Source organism: Varanus komodoensis, unplaced genomic scaffold (assembly GCF_004798865.1).
Source record: "Varanus komodoensis strain SLA01 unplaced genomic scaffold, ASM479886v1 scaffold10, whole genome shotgun sequence".
Lineage (NCBI taxonomy): Eukaryota > Metazoa > Chordata > Lepidosauria > Squamata > Varanidae > Varanus > Varanus komodoensis.
Window position 1 is genome coordinate 2379153 of NW_025335269.1, and position 17727 is coordinate 2396879.

The following is a 17727-nucleotide window of genomic DNA, read 5'->3' on the forward strand; positions in this document are numbered from 1 at the left end:
GAGAAGGCCACTTGGGCCTTCAGCTCCCTGAGTTTCTTCCCCAAGGCCTCAAAGTCCCTGGTGGTCCCAACCACACCCTGCCTGGCCACCTTGTTTGTGCCCACATGGATCACCAGGAGCGGCTGGTGACCCCTGGAGCGAACAAGATGCTCCACTCTGTCCTTCACATGCCGGATGTGTGCCTGGCAGGCAGCAAACCTCCCTTGTCTCCAGGTTGGGGCGGCCCACCGCCGGCTCAGTGCCCCTCGCCACCGTACCTTTCCGGTGCTGGTGGGCGGCTGTGCCCTGTCCCTCGTCTCTCCTGCAGCGGTCCCCTTGCTGCCTGACATCTCAGGCTGGGGGTCCTGCTGGTCCCCCGAGGCCTCATCAGCCCCAGCCTCCCCAAGTGGAGAGAACCTGTTTCCCAGCTCCAGATTGGTGCCAGAAGGAGGAGGAGTCCGTGCTGGCCTCCTCCTCCTGTGGGTGACATACCTCCATGTCTCCGCGGCTGCTCCTCCCGTGGCCTCTCCCTCAACCCTCTGTCCAGAGGGGGGCTGCTCCGGGGGGGGGGGCCTGGAGAGCTCTCTCGGCCCTCAGGCACCTCACCTCCTCTTCTAGCAGGGTCACCATCTTGCACCGAGGGCAAGTGTATCCCTGCCTCTCCTGGGGGAGAAGGGCGAACATGTTGCAGCTGTCGCAGCAGACAGCAACACCCGTGACTCCCGCCAAGGCCATCTCCTGGTCTGCCATCGGTATACCTTCCGAGACCTTACCTTGGTCCCCTGCCTTGTCTGTCCTGCAGTTCCTCTCACTCGCCCAGTTCTCCCAGAGGAAAACCCACTCGCACACACACACAAGGATAAAATAAACTTAAATTTAAAGTGGAAGAAAAACAAAGCACAGCACAGCACAAACAAAACAAACAAACAATCACATCTCTGTGTCTCAGGGAAGGGAGTCTCCGGACAGCCCGGGCCGCAGCCAAGGGCCGCAGCCAAGGGACGACACCCCACCCCTCCGCTTCCTCCTGGCTGCTCTAGCCTCTCTGGCCCCGCCCCCTTCCTCTCTGCTGCTCCTGGCCCTCTGCTCCTCTGCCCAGCTCCTACCTTGCCTTCGCCATTTCCTAGTCACTCAGCGCTCTCTCCCAGCCCTGCTGCCAAGAGGTCAGAGCCAAAAGGCTGAGCGCGGCCTTATCAGTCCCTCAGGCCAGTGGCCCCGCCTATCTGCTTCCTCCTGGCTGTGACTTGCACAGTATTTCCCTTTATCTATCCTGAATAAATTATCACTGTTCATGTTCCCATTATCATAATTGCTGGGCAGATATGTCCCAACAGTGTCTCTTGTTGCCTAGGGTGGCCATCTTGGAGGATCCAAGGCAGCTGGCATGGCAAGAACTTCCTGATGGTTCATCTTAATTTGGCCACCCAAGCAAAGAACCCAAATAATGAAAGAATGATAGTTTGTATCCACTGTTTGACTCACTTTAAGTCCTATCATTTCAGTGGGTCTATTCTAAGTGACGCCAACACTGGATAGAAGCCAATGTGCTTGCAAAAAAAAAAAAAAAAAATCAGCCTTACCCATGATTCCACTGAGATAGACCCCATACAGTGAAAGACCTGTTGTGGCAGCATTCCAGAGAGTCCCAATGACAGCATACAGAAGGATCGTGCCCAGGTTGCCAAAGAAGAGTCTGTTTGGCATGAAATAGCCTGCATCTAAGATGATGGGCGGCAACAGATAGAAGAAAAAGACTGTCGGCGTAAGGGTGAAGGAGGCAATGTGGTCTGCTGCATAAACGATGCCACCCAGGAAAAGGCCAAGGACAATGAGGAGAACACTCTCAGGGACCACACTGGTGACTTTATGAGACAGGTGGAAAACTGTCAAAGAACAAAACAGAGTCACAAATTAGAGAGTGACAACAACAAGCAATGATATGCTTTTGGCATATAAACAAATGTGTAAAGTAGTCTGAATCTTAGGTGCACATAACCTCTGAGGTCTCAGTTGGTCTCTCCTGGTGTCCTAGTTCAGCCTTCTATGGTTTCCCAGATGATTTCACCCTTTTTCCAACTACCAATTTTTGGCTGGTGTCCAAGCCTTTCCAAGGTTTCTTTTCCATTCTAAAAGGTTGAAGAGGTTCTCCTAAGATTTAGATGCTGGCAGTAAGGGCCTTAAACTAAAATGTGCTTAAAATTTTTCCTTTCCATTTCATCTTCACTGCAAGCTTAAGATGTTGGATTTGTTGAGAGTAAATGTCCAAAGTCACCTAGTTAGCTTTATGGCCAAATGAGGACTAGAACCAAGTGGACCCTCTAAACACTATACACACTGGTTCTTGCCTTTGCACACCAGCTGATAGCAGCAGTTGAGAGCACCACCCAGGACAGTTTGGTACTATGAACAGTGGAGATGTGCCTATCTAATACATGGAGCATAGGCAATCAGGAAATTTTTTTACATTAGTGCCACTGGAATGAATGGAAGTTGCTCAACAGCCTTCACAGTGTATTTCCAGTAGAAATATAGAAACTTACCTTTGCCCCTTTTGTCTCTAAATGAAATAATAAGAATTATAATAATCTGATTCACATTTATTTATTTAAAACTTTTATATGCTGTCCTATATGTATGACATCTCAGGACGGCTTCCATCATTAAAACCAGAATACAGTAAAACAATCAGTAGCAATATAATAAAACAATATATAACCAATAAAAATTGAATCAAAACAGACTGATAAAACCATTAAAATACTAATTTTTAAAATAACGATTGAATAAAAAGACTTTGACCTGATGCCGAAAAGAATATAGGTTCAGTGCCAGGCAAACCTCTCCGGGGAGTATATTCCACAATCTGGGCACCATTGCAGAGAAGGCCCTACTCCAAGTAGATGTCCTTTTTATCTCCTTCAGGGAGGGTTCCCAGAGCAGAGCCTCTCCTGCAGATTAAGGGGCATGAGGGCCTATAAGGAAGGAGACGTTTCTTCAGGTATCCCAGTCTCAAGCTGTTTAGGGCTTTATAGGTCAAAACCAGCACCTTGAATTTGGCCCAGACTTCAACTGGAAGCCAGTGGAGCTGGTATAGGACCAGTGTTATATAAGAATAATGACCGGCCCCCGTCAACAGCCTGGCCGCTCTATTCTGAACCAACTGAAGTATCCAGACAGTTTTCAAAGGCAGCCCCACATACAGCGTGTTACAGTAATCCAACCGGGAGGTTACCAGAGCATGTATCACTGTTGCTAGGTAGTGCTCATCCAGGTAAGGACGCAGCTGATGGACCAGCAAAAGCTGTAGAAAAGCACTCCTTGCCACCGCCTGGATTTCTAGTGACAGCTCTGGATCAAGGAGTACTCCCAAACTGCAGACCCTGTCCTTTAGAGGGAGTGCTACCCCGTCCAGGACAAGGTCAAAATCACTTACCGGAAACCAAAATCTGCCCACCAACAGGACTTATCTGGATTACCTCAGCCAGGCACCAGTTCAGTACAGCCACTGCCTCACCTGGAGTAGATGTAAACTAGAGGTAGAGCTGGGTGTCATCAGCATACTGGTGACTCCGCAGCCCAAACCTCCTGATGACCTCTCCCAGCGGTTTTATGTAGATGTTAAAGAGCATGGGGGACAAAATAGAGTCCTGTGGAACCCCATGGCAAAGCTGCCATGGCACAGAGCTATAGTCCCCCAGCACCACCTTCTGGAATCAGCCAGCCAGGTAGGAGTGGAACCACCGCCGAGCAGAGCCTCCTACTCCTAACCCGGCCAGCCTACCCAGAAGGATACCATGGTAAATGGTATCGAAAGCTGCTGAGAGGTCCAGGAGAACCAACAGGGATGTACTCCCCCGTCCCTCTCCCTGCACAGGTCGTCATACAGGGTGACCAAGGCAGATTCAGTACCATAGCTGGGTCTGAACCCAGACTAAAATGGGTCCAGATAATCCGTTTCATCCAAGAGTGTTTCGAGTTGCCCTGCCACCATCTGCTCTAACACCTTGCCCAAAAATGGAGTGCTGGCCACTGGTCTAAAGTTGGTGGTCACCTCTGGGTCCAGAGATGCCTTCTTCAGGATAAGCCAGATCACTGCCTCCTTCAAGGGGGCAGGGACCTGTCCCTCCCTTAGTGAGGCGTTGATAACCTCCTGGACACAGGGACCAATTCCATGACTGGCTTCTTTAAGTAGCCAAGAGGGGCAAGGGGCAAGAAGACATGTGGTAGGATGTACCATTCCAAACACCTTGTCCACATCATCAGGCTGCAGTAACTGAAACTCATCCAATAATGATGGACCAGATGACGTTCTGGACACTTCCTGTACTAGAACCATATCAACTGTGGAGTCCAGATTGCAGCAAATCTGAGCAATTTTTTCCTTGAAGTGCTGGGCAAAGTCGTCACAGTGGGCTGCCGAAGGTGCAACCACATCATTTTCCTGGCCAGAATATGTCAGGCCTTGCACTACTTGGAAAAGCTCAGCTGGACGGCTCTGTGAAGAAGCAATGAAAGTGGGGGAGAACTGCCTCTTTGCCATCCTCACTGCCACAGCATAGGCTCGATAATGAGCACGTGTGTTCAGTCAGATTTGTCCTGAGATTTCTTCCATCTGCGCTCTAATTATCTCCCAACCTGCTTCATCGCCTGCAACTCAGGCATATACCACGGTGCTGAGTGGGCTCTGCTAGGTGGGATCGGACGCTTAGGAGCAATCGTGTCAATTGCCCTGGTCATCACCTTATTCCATGAATCAATCAGGACATCAACAAGAGTGCCAGCTTTATCCACCGGAAAATCCCCCAGAGCCCTCAGGAATCCATCTGGATCCATCCAGTTCCAGGGACAGACCATCTTAATAGGGCCTGCACTCATCCAGAGGGAGAGATCAGCCCTGAGCTCAAACCTCACGAGGAAGTGATCTGACCATGACAAAGGAGTTAGGATCAAATTTCACACTTCCAGGCCACCCTCTTCCTGCCCCATTGAGAAAACCAGGTCAAGCATGTGACTTCCTTCATGGGTTGGGCCAGTGACATGTTGAGACAGCCCCTTGGCTGCCATGGAAGCCATGAAGTCCTGAGCCGCCCCAGGCTGAGGGTCCTCAACACCAGGTCCAAGATGATCTCTGTCAGCTCAGGCAGGGAGTCTGCTGGGCAGGAGGGTGCACAGTACACCAGCACGGTCCCTAATCTGTCTCGATCACCCAACACCAGGTACAAACACTCCAGATCTGGTCTTGAAGGGACAGGAAGCCTCGTGAGGGAAATGGAGGTTCGGTAAACCAAGGTGACCACCCCTCCCCTTCGGGCATGGCTGATGTTGCACCAGATACTTGAGTGGGCATAACTGCATAAGGGAGACCTCTCCCCCTTCTCCCACCCATGTATTACCATCTTGGTAATACATGCCAGGTCACCCCCCTCATCTATGATCAAATCATATATAAGAGATGTTTTATTATGGACCAACCTGGTGTTTAACAGCAACACCGTCAGGCTTGGGGGCCGGCTGATATTGCTGCCAGGAACCATCTGGTTGGGGGAATAATCAGAAGAGGGGACTGGTTTCAAACATCAGTCCCTCCTTCTCCTATGTAGGCCTGTTAGACCCCCACCACCATACTTTCCCCTGCCCATCACCACCCCAATGGTGGCACCCACCTGCGCCTCAGGTACAACCATTCCAAATTGAACTAAGTTTTGGATCATTGCTTTCTTCTTTTTTAATCTATAAAATCTCAGTACCTTGCCTTAAGAAGTCCCTTGTTTGGTTTGTTTAGTACCCTTCAATTTCTTTAAAAAACTTTGAGACTTCATGATTAAAAGGAAACTTAGATGCATATCATATTGTATCATGATATTTCTAATAGTAAATTCAAGGTGAGTGCCACCAGACATTTAACTAAACAAGACCAGCAAACAAGATAGATTTGGTGAATTTTGAGGCTTGTTATAGTACAAGAAAACTTTCTTTAAATTCTCCTGTCAAAAGAACACTGAATATGCTCAATGGCTGTAGCAGATTTAAATGAGAAATAGAATGGAGGAAAGGGAGTAGAATGCCCAGCACACAGGAATGGCTGGCTAGAAGCCCAGACAAATATATTCCACTTTGGAGGGAGGAAACATTTTACTGTTACAATGGTGATATTTTTGCCCCAAATTTATATTTATTCATATAAAATAGTTCACTTGTAGCAATTGAAGCAAGTCATTAGATGTCAATTGTCTGGAAACTTCTGATTCTATTACGCAATACACTAGGTTCATCTTTCAACAAATGTTTTCTATCAACATATCTGTGTTTCTTTAAAATCCACCTTGGTCTCTCTATTTATTCCTAACACTTGTGTCCTCTATTCCTAGCCCATCTTGAAATCATTTTCTCTTTGTCCTAAATATCCACAGCCATCCCTTGGGCATTTTTAGCTCATGGCCTTCTGAGCTGGTGTATCTCAAAAAGTACTACTTACTGCTTAGGAACTAATCCACTATTAATAATCCTTCCTAGGCATTCTGCCTCTTTCAAGCTACTGTGAATTTTATTATGGTTCCCCTTGGGATCTTATTAGTTTTAATAGCCTAACAAGATTTATGAGCCATAGCCAAGGGCTAAGATTTTCACGTATTAGAATCTTGAACAAAAGCTCATAGAATTTGAAAGGAAGAAACAGTTGGATGCTATGATGGACAGGTGCTTCCAAACCCTATTAATTATTCCATTTGTACATATACATTGGTATCATGAAGACATAACAAAAAAAAAAAACTCCTTTCTAGAAACTACACTACAATAATTTGTGAAATCGATTAAAGTCTGGAAGATATTCCTAAACCAAAGCAAGTGATCAGAACAGGGTGGATAATAATCAATGATTTTAAAAATGATTTTTATTTAAATTGTATTTTTAAAATGTAAATTGTATTTTTTTAAAATAGGATGCTTTTTGAGAGAAAAGGATAGTTTTCTATTTAAGGTATGTTATAGTCCAAAAGAGATTCATCATGAATTAAGGATTAGTTTTTAATTATGTAGCATGAGGCTGTATATTCATGCAATATTTACATTGTTGGTAAATGAATTCCATATCCAGGTTTTTGTAAGATTATTCGGCAATTTTTTCTGTCTAGAAGATATTATCACAGATGCTTTATTTTACAATTCTCAAAACTGTGAATTTGTGTCTGCAAAGATCACGTGCCTCTTCTTCACAGCAAAAATGTTATAAAATAAACATACACAGTTGAGAAAAAGACGTTAATCCCATTGCTCCTTTGCAAATCTATGTACACAGAATCAACCTCTTACCTCTTAAGTGCTAAGTTTCAAAGAATTCAATGAATAGAAGAAGATTGTCCAGAGTGGAACAGATCTGCACAAGAAGATAAATGTGAGGAGGGAGGGGCAAGCAGTAAAAATGAAAGTGAGCCCTTTTGAGCAGCATACCCCACAAGTCTTTGGATCTTTTTGTGTGCAACCCAAGGTTTATTGTATTATGCTTTCCCTGGAGAATAAAACCCATAACGTCAGCAGACCATAAAAGAGACCCAGTTTGGGAATATTTATGATATTCCCCTACCTATGGGTGAGGCAGGCAGGCAAATTTATGTAGAAAACCATGATTTAAATCTGGTCTTACTAACTAGTGATTTAAATCATGATTTAAATCAAATCCACACTGGTTCAGAATATTTGCAGCATGCAACTATATGGCCCAATAAAAACCATTTTGTAAGATCAGGCAGAGGAATCTTATGGTCCTTGGTATTGTGGATTTCCTCCTCCTCACTAAAAACTCAGTGCAGGGGTGTAAAATCGGAAGGGGGATATCTCAACCAGGTCCCTTAGAAAATTCCATAGTCAGGGAGGAAAGAGATATGTTGATGTTCAGGGAAAGAGAGCAAGGCAAAATTTCACAAGCTTCTCTGTGAAAGAGAAGCTTGTGAAATCCACAGTCAGTCAGATAAGCTAAAATGCTTGTCTTGCTGAAAATGATTTTTAACCTATAATTATGATTTTTAACCCACCATACCACTTGCAGTGCAGGGCTTTGGATGAGCAGAGGGCCTCCAACCAAAAAACTCTAAGTAGTAGAACTCAATGAAACTTGAATACTAAGGTAAAGGAAAGTCTCCCCATATGAGATAGGTTCTTTTTTTTCCAAAAGAAAACTGGTTAGGCACTTGCTTTACTTTAAGTACTCTCAAAAGTTTATTCTTTGCACATACTTAATGATCACCACAGAACTCAGGCAGCATTGTAATGAGTTCATTAAGTTGAGAATGTAGGTGGCTGTTCTCTATAGGTCAACTAATTAACCAAATGATATTAGCAATTTAAAAGGTGGCTGCCAGTTTAGGAACACCAGGTCAATGTTCCTCATTACATCATGAAGATCACATGTCCACTTTACCTCAGAAGTTAAATGTCAATGGAATCTGTAAATAGCCATATCAAAATCTTTGTATTCAATTTAGACAAACTGAAAAGCAAACCTAGAAGTGAATGTTGCAGCCCATAAATTATAGGCATTTTCACATTTCTGTTGAGTGCTGTAGTTCAGGCAAGGTGACATGGGTTATAGCTCAACAACTTGAGCTATGGAAAGCTCTTCTAATTTATCATTGTTCACTTTTCTATGCTTAAACAGGCCAGGCTTTTAGAGTCCACTTATAGGTAAATTATTACATTGAGAATTAGATCCTAAGAAGAGCTCTGCTGGATCAGACCAAAGGTTCACACAGTGGTCAGACAGCTACCACAAGAAACCCCAAAATAGAACAGGAGTGCAACAGCACCCTCCCAGTCAGGTTTTATATACACACAGGCATCCCATCACACTAAATTGTGTAGCAGAGTCAGGGATCACAGCCAAGTGCCAAGACATTTTGATTAGCAGGAATGATCCTGCTGATCTGTCAACACATTCAGGCATCTCTGTCCCCTGTACTCCCCTTCAGAGTCGTTGGAAGTGGAGTGCAGAATGAATTTTCCTGTTGGCTGTATATTGTGACCATTTCTGTTGTAATATAAAGTATGCGGGGGTAGTGTAGCTTGAATGGGACAAGCTACCCCATTTTATCTTCTGATGGGGATAAAAAGTGCTAGAACTGGTCTGTTGACTTTGAGATAAAATGTTTCTTCCTGGTTCTGGGAAAAGAAACTTGTGGAAAAACCTGAGCTTGTGGGCTTATGCTCGTTTATGAACATGTTGTGTCCCTCTCCTCCCTTTCTCATGCAATTCCAGGTCTCTCTGGCCAAAGTCCACCATGCTAACCACTACATTGTTCTTTGCCGGTTTAGTATGCTACAACTGTCAGCTGATCCTAATAAATTGAGTATTGTGCTATGTACTGCTCTCTTTGGATGGTAGGGTGTTCATATGTGCATATACATGGATGCTCTTTCCCCCATGTGTGCACACTCACACAAACCTATAAATGAGCACAACTCTCTGCATTTTAGACTCCCCTCAGGAGGCAATCAGGAGGACTGTCACAATGACTGCTTATACTTCAAAATTTACCACTACATCGCTGACAGTATAAATACATTTATGCAGTTTAGCTTCTGCTGCCAAGATCCACTTTCATTTCTCTTGTATCTGCCTATCATACTCTCATTGCATATATTGCAAACTTCAAATTGCAATCCTTATTCCACTTTGCAGTCGTAAAGCTAGAAAAGGCAATTTCAGTAGACTGCCATAACCCTGCACCCCGTCATCCACACACATGCTAAAACTATTGGTAGAGAAATGGCAATGTTGCTTTAATATAAGGCATGCTGATTCCCAGATATCCAGGAATGCAATTCAGCTCTTAGACAAGGTGCAAATTCCCCAAATACTTTGTATTTGAGAACAATCCACTGCCTTTTTTGCCATCTATGTTCAGTAGGAATGCATTTCTCTATGATCCACAGTCATTTCTCACCTTTCATTTCTGAATGCTTGAGGTCACTCACTGAAAACACAATTGACCTCAATCTCCCCAGTCCTAGTCTGACACTCTAAGCACAGCAGCATATTCTCTCTTCCTGCCATATTTTGAAACAACATGCAAGCGAGTAACTCCCCAATGTTTTACTTATTCTCAATTTTTAAGCAAGCTTTCAGTAAGCGTGTTACAAAATTAACACCAGGATTTTTGGAGTTTCTGTAAGTTAACTCATGTAACAAGTGAAATAGTTCATTCTGGTAAAAAAATATGACAAAAGGGATATTTTCATATATATTATACATATCATCATGGATGACACTTGGTCACACATAAATGTACTTTTCAACATGAAGTTCTTGTTCAAGAGCTCATTACTACTTCATTGATCTTTAAAAAAGAATGGATTTATTAACTGCTGTTGACTATGATAGTTAAATAGAGCCTCACTCTCTCCAGGCAGCATGCCTGATATTAAGAACTGAGGATAGCTGTCTCCATCTTGGCCCACTTAGGAAGTTCCAGCTGGGCTTTAGATGGACCATTTATCTGTTCCAAAAAGGCAAATATTACATTCATAAAATCCAAAATCAGCCTACCCCAATCTGATGCTCTGCAGATGTGTTGGACTGCAACTGCAATCATCCCCAACCACCATGCTGATGGGAATGATGGAAGTTACAGTCCAACACATCTAGAGAGCACCAGGTTGGTAAGGGTAAGCTAAACTATCTCTAATCCCAAAGTTTTAGTGGCTTGTATACAAGGAAGATGTGGAATAACATTAGGGCTAAAATCTTAAGCATGAGCATTAGAAAGTAAGTCCCATGGACTTCAGTGAGACTTATTTCTGAGTAGTCATGTTTACGGTCCATGAGTATATGAGACAGATAGACATAGTTCAAGTGTAGCACCACAGGCTAGAAAGGACATTTAGTTTTATTACATCCCTTAGTTAACAAATGGTAAGAGGTCAGCAATAACATTAAGTATTAGCAGAACAGAATTAGAACTAAAAATAGTTGCCTCAGGTGTTCATAAAATCACATCAGCTGAGGTTGTAGTGCAACATAAAATGGCAATCAAGAACATTAAGTCAAGGATGAATGACTTCTGTGCTTATCTCTGTTAAAGTTACCCTTCAAATGGATCTGTAGTTTTAAAAAATGGACCAAGTTAAATAATATATATGGGTGTGCCTGTATGTTTAAACTATGCTTATTGGGAGGAAAAAATGCGATGTGGAGGAGAAGCAGAACAGTCAGGAGGCCTTGCATTCTCCCATTAAAAGGCCAGGATTTCTCTCTTTCTGTCTCCCGCACATACCTGCTGTACTGGTTCCAGCTTTGTGAGGCCTCAGGGGGAAGGCACCTCCACGGATCCATTCCCTCAGCCTTACCATCAGCTGCCATTGTTCCTCATCCTCCTTCCATGTGGTTCTTGGCAAGTGAGGAGGCCGGGCGCACGGAGACCATACTGCTCCTCTTCACCCGCACTGTTGTCCAGAGCAGAGCAGAGCAGGCTGTTTACAAGGAGCAGTAACGCCAGGGGGCTCCTGTCAATGGGCTTCTGTGAGGTGGGGGCCCTCAGCAGGTGCCCAGAAATTCCCATGCTTGACCCAACCCTGCACATCCCCTATTTATTCTCCCTCTCCAAAATACACTGGCCAAAAGGAAGTGCCTCAGCGGAATGCATAAAGGTCCATTTAAACAACTCCCAAGGCAGCAGTCATTACCTACTTTCTCCCTGTTTTCCTCTCATAAAATAAAAGATTTTCCTCCCAGTTCATCAGTTCTTAGATCATATATATATATATATATGGTTTATCCCCTCTCCAGTCCCTACTGCATGGAAAATGTAATAAGTAAACATGCTGTAACTTATTTATTTGAACACAGACCCTGCCGTCCCTGACCCTGCCGTCCATCCCTGGAAGAGGAAGGGATGCAGATGGAACAAAGATCTTTAGATAAAAGTGGCAGAGGGTAATATCTTCCTTGTTCCACAACTTCACAGTCCCCTAAATTCTAAGGGCACAACTGAGTGGGAAGTTCATCCACACTATTTAAGATAAATTGCACATTCATAAGCCAGTGGTGTTAGCAGGAGGCTAGTATCCAGACCACAGGAATTAATCTATCCTGTGCTGCTTGGGCTGTGTTTGTGTCCAGTGCTGGGTGTCACATTTTAAGAAAAACACTGACAACCTGAAGCATGTCCAGAGGAGGGCAATAAAAATGGTGCAGGGACTAGAAACTAAGCCCCATGCAGAGTGCGTGAAAAGCTGGCTATGCCAAGGGAAATAGTTACCTTTAAATATCTGAAAAGGTGTGATGCAGAAGATGGAGCGGACATACTTTGTTGTGGCAGAGGCCAGGATTAGATCCAATGGGTGGAAATTAGTGGATTCTGACTAAGCACAGAGAGAAACTTCATGATGGTAAGAGCTGTTAAGTAGTGGAGCAAACTGCTCCAGATGTCAGCCTCTCCTTTGGTAGAGGTAACTAAGCAAAGGCTGAGTGGCCATCTGTCAGGGGTGGTCTAGTTGCATCCTGCATTGCAGATCCATGCCCAAATTCACCCATGGACTAAGTGGGCTACTGCTCTCTATGTCAGGGGCCCCACTAACTAGCCCGGATTCCCCGCTTTCAAAAAGGAGCAAGAATTTGATATACAAGTTGCTATGTCCAGGCACTACTCTGTCCATCTGTCTCATGAGGAACAAACCTGCTAGCACCTCTCAGGGTGTTTAGCCAATGAGTGAACACTGACATTTCTGGAGCAGTGCAAGCCATACAGATAAAGTGTCAATTTGTTTTCAGAAAGGACGTCTTGGTTCATACTGAACTCACTGAGAAATGCAGAATTTTGCTGTAGCTGTGACTGGGTAGTTACATGTCCAGCCTAGCCCTAAAGGTAACTATAATGACTAGAGTTTATGTTCTTTCTAATTTGTGTCTTGTTTCATGCAAAATGCATTTTTATTTTACTGAGTTTGTAAACACCTAAAAGTATGATTTCTGCTAAGATATGTAATATAATTTTTATTTTTATTTTGCGTGTGTATGTGCACCCAGACAAATGTCAAGCTTGAGTCCAGCACTGGGGACAGTGCGGGGGAATCACTACACCTTGTTGGTCTCAGAGTCCATCACGACCTTGATCCTGCCGTAAACAGAACTTAACAGTGAGCAGGGAATTGAACAAGATGACCACTAATATCCAACTCCTATGTTTTCACTGGGATTTTCATAAAAGAATTCCCAGAGGACTGTGCACTTTTAACACTCCAGAGTGTGGTATTTTTCAAACACAATATATCAACTGAAATAAGTAATAGTGCTGCTGGATTTAATAACATGTTTCTCCTTTTTAGAAATTTCAAAGGGTAACTAACTGGGAATATTCTTTACTTATGATTCTTGTGAAGTAATTTATTAACTTAATTCTGATGCCTTCTTCATTGTCTTGAAGACAGGAGCAAAGAATCTCTTGCAAAGACTCTTGGAAGAGCTACAAGTTAAACAGTCACCACAGCTTAAGAGTTCAGCCAACAGAAAGCAGCCATTGCATTTTTCTTGTGTTGTAATGGGAGGAGAAGGTGGCAGACAGGTATCTTTCTGAGAAGTATGTACCTAGGACTCGCTAATGTACACACTAAAGGACTGAAGATTAGCTTGACAAAGTACACCAAAGGAAGTGCACAGAGATTAAGGGTCAGAACACTGATTCCAGAAGAGCTAATGGAATTATTTTTGAGCATGTGTTTTGGAGGATATCAGCTTGTGTTTGGTCCCAAAGTGAAGAGGTGGCTGGGAGGGAGGGACTTAACATTACTGACTAAAGCTGGTTTTATAGCAATTCATTCTCAAACTATCTAGCTAGCAGTAGTTACGGGAAAAAAAGCCAAAGAGATTACGGAGCATAGTTCTTGCTGTTCATGAAAGTAATTTCCTTAAATTAGGAACATAAGAGTTTGCTTCATACCAGTTCAGACTATTTGTCCATTTAGCCTAGAACTGCTGCATTCCAGGGGCTTAGGTAGCAGCCTTTCATACTACCTGCTATTTGATTCTGTTATAAGCAAAGATCCAAGGAACTGAATCCAATACTCAGGTTGGTAGAATACTTATTCCAGCTCAGCTGTATAATTCAAATTGAATACTGCAGGTATTTTACAATGCACACTACATAAGACCCAGGCTGGAGCAGGGGCTTTGATGCGGACTTTCCTCTTTTAGCCTCCTCAGGTAACAGATGTGCACACCAGGCATACTCAGCAGCGCTGGCTCTAGGTTTTTGGGGGCCCCTGGGCAAGACCCCAATGGCTCCCTTCTCACCACCATTGCCACCAGTTCTTCATCCTCTTGCTTGTCCTTGTTAGGTTTGCTTGTTAGCCTGGAAGCAAGCCAGTGGCATCTCTTGCTTCTCCCCATCTCTGCTCTCTGGGCCAGAGAGAGAAGCAGGCAACCAAACAGACAGAAGTGATGAAAAGGAACAGCAGACACTCCAGAAGAGTTATCCATAGGCCCACGGTAGGTGTCCAGCCTTGCCTGTCCTTGATGCAGGTCTTGACACCAAGCAACAATTTTGCTGTGCCCCTCCTTTGTGGGTTCCTTCCAATCAAATGGGTGCTGTGCCCCTCCTTTGTGGGTTCCTTCCTTCAAATCTTCCCATGTATATGTAGCCAAAACTGCACCATCCAGAAATGAGATGTTTCAACAGACTTGGGCTAATCCTTGGGCTTGCAGATGCTTAAGAAATCTTACAGGGACAAAAGCTAAAGTGCATGCATGAAGTGTTGGAGGGCAGGGGAAGCAAAGCAGTCCTATAGGACCTGAGATGCTGGGGATGTGCAGGAACCCTGAGGGAATGAAATGGAGTGATCAGACAGGGATAAGGAAGCAATGGAGAGACCCATGAATACAATTGTGTCATCTGGATCTTCTTCCTCCAAAAAGCCCAAACTATGAATATTCTATTTATTTGCTCCTTCCACTGAGGAGGAAATAAGCAGCAGTGAAACTTGCAGGGGCAGATGATGGAAAGCCAAGGGAATCTTCTGACACATTGGATTGATAACTTGCACTTAAAAAAAGACCAGCTTCCTCCTCCACTTTGCTGAAATGCCCTTTGCCCCTTTTAAAATTAATTGAATTACCAACATGAGGGAAAACCAGGAATGAGGAAACCCGGAGTGAAAGAACATGCGCAGCCCCATAGTTGAATACGCTGCCTAGGCAGATGCTTTGGTTGCCTGCTCTGGAACTCTGAGCCAGTGGGAAGGCAGAAGACTGTAGTTGCTCAAGAAAGACAAGGCACTCTGCACAAGCACAGAGGAACTTTTTTCCCATTTTGTAAGATGCAACTTTAGTAGTGAAATCAGACTTCTGGAACTGAGCCCAGATAAAAGCTTGACACAAAATAATGTGGGGTGAGCCTTACTTATGAGGCTTGTGAAAAACAATTGTTTTATCACTTTGGTGTCATAACTCCATTATCATATACCAAAAGAGGCTTAGTTGGCTTCCTCTTGGTGATCCTTTTGTGAGCAGGTTAATAATTTTTTATTCAGATAAACCTTTGGTGTGTAAACTGGTCTACTGCTCAATGCGGGGGGTACTGTTAGGGACTTGTCTATTACTTTCACCATAGTGATTTTTTATATCACAAATTAAGATTGGTTTCTCATCTGTATTTTAGTATTGTTAGCATGTCTGAGCACCAATTAAATAAATTACATTTCTGCTTCAAAATTCTGTGCCAAGGATTTAATGGCTGACCTTGAGAAATTCACATTCCACTGTGCTTCAGTTTGCCTTGGTTATAAAATGGGGCCAATTCATCTAATTGGTATAGTCCAAACGCAACACTGGACATGATGTTTCTTAATCTATAAATATATATTTGACACTGTATAGTCTGTGGCTTGCCTCCCTGCCTTTGTCATCATCACTAAAAGCTATTTGCCTGCATGCATTTTTAGTTTTTAGCTTCTGCTTGTGGCATATTTAAAGCACATCTGTTGGTCCTGAATTGACCCACACACACTCAAGTGCAGGAATGTCCTCATTTTTTACTGTAAAATGCATACAGCAGGATTACATGGCAACAAGGCTTTCACAGGCATAATCATATGTTTTGAAGTACACTTTTCCATCATCCCTGAGAATTATCCAGACTGACTGGGGCTGTTGAAAGTTGACATCAAAAACATCTGGAGGGTATCATGTAGCCTGCCCCTGGCATAAAGACATCAATGGGAAGTAGGGCACTAAAGTAAGAGAGGGCAACATGTGCACCAAAGTATCTGGAGGACTACTACTCCTGTCATTCTAGGCTTTGCTGACTAGAGCTGAGGGAGTCATTGACCAAACTATATGGAGGGCCACAAGTTACCAGCCCTTAGGCTAAAAGAACAAATACAATTCAAAGCTCTTCTACTAAAGCAGACTGGCAGCAGCTTGAGGCCTTTCTAGAACATGCATGAGAGAACAATGCAATAAAATGAATATCCATACAGGTATGCATAAACACAGGCTCATTGCTTCTTTCCTTGCAAGTAAAATTGCTTACCACATGTTGACTGAGACTTTGCCAACACCAACAGGAGGGATATAAAGTTGCTTTAGGGTTCAGAAAGGGAATGTCTGGTCTACTGATATTGTTGGACGCCAACTCCCACCAGCCCTCATTAGCTATGCTGACCAGAACTGACAGAAACTGTAGTCCAACAAAATGCAGAGGGGCACATGCTTTCCATTCCTCGTTTAGTGAGTGATTATGTCTGTACGCCAGCAATCCCCCATTCATTTATTATGACTGGGATCTGTCAGACAGACATTTCCCATCACCCATCCATTTCTTGTTGCCATTTAGCATTTGAATTGTATTTTGGGCTGGAAAATGAGAGAAAATACTCCTTGAAGCATAGGTCCCAGAAATAATACAAGTTCAAGTAGGATCATTCCAAATGTGACATGTGATAAATTTCATGGAACTGAAGCCTCAACTTACCAAGGCTAATAAAAAGTTTCATTTCTGTGTCCTGTACAATTAGGTATATTCATTTTATATTTTTTACAGCTTTTCAATCTGTGTGACCCAACTACTCTGTTCCACAAAGTATTACTCATGAGAACATGATCTTTAAAAGCCTGAGCTTCTAAATCAACTAAGTGATGCATTGTCTTGGAAGAAAGACCAAGGAATTAAACATCGTTTATCTTGGCTCTGATGTACTCAGAAGGAATAGTTCAGGCTAAAAAACAATAAAAGGAGAAAGAAAGAAAGGTATAGCTTTTCACCTAATTATATTTTACCTCAGTACAAAAATTCTAGACATGAAAACAAGGTATTCTTATCTTCTTGAGAACACAACAGCTGTGAATGAAATAACCCTTCATTTATTGCAGATTGGATAAAATGAATTAATGGATGTCAACTATATAGGGCCGCTGGATCTAAGGCAGCATTTTGGGTCCCAGGTTTAAATGCTAGACATTCAGATGGACTGGATCTTGAGATTAATCCCACAAATGCTATGTTTGCCTTGCCACAGGGACCTACAGGGAATCTCTCATTCCAAACTGATCCATGCTATAATACTTGGATGTCCCCACTAAAGAGATCCAAGCTATTGCACTCACAAGTGAGGGCAGAGTAGCTTACAAGGTGCAGCCTTGAACATATAGCAAGCACTTCCAAATATCACCACCAGAAGGGATCAGTCACAACATCCCCAGGCTATGAACAAGATTTAAATGTGTTCCAGTAGCCTATCTGAAGGACAGGAAACATCCACATC

At 43.5% G+C, this 17727-nt stretch overlaps 1 protein-coding gene across 1 annotated transcript in view; it reads right to left on the bottom strand.

Annotated features, from left to right (window-relative positions):
- SLC9A3 (solute carrier family 9 member A3) overlaps positions 1-17727 on the bottom strand; it is a 56509-nt gene that overhangs the window by 27198 nt on the left and 11584 nt on the right. The window contains exon 2 of the mRNA XM_044419068.1: positions 1560-1862. Coding sequence (XP_044275003.1) covers positions 1560-1862 — 303 coding nt within the window. The remainder of the gene's footprint in view (positions 1-1559; positions 1863-17727) is intronic.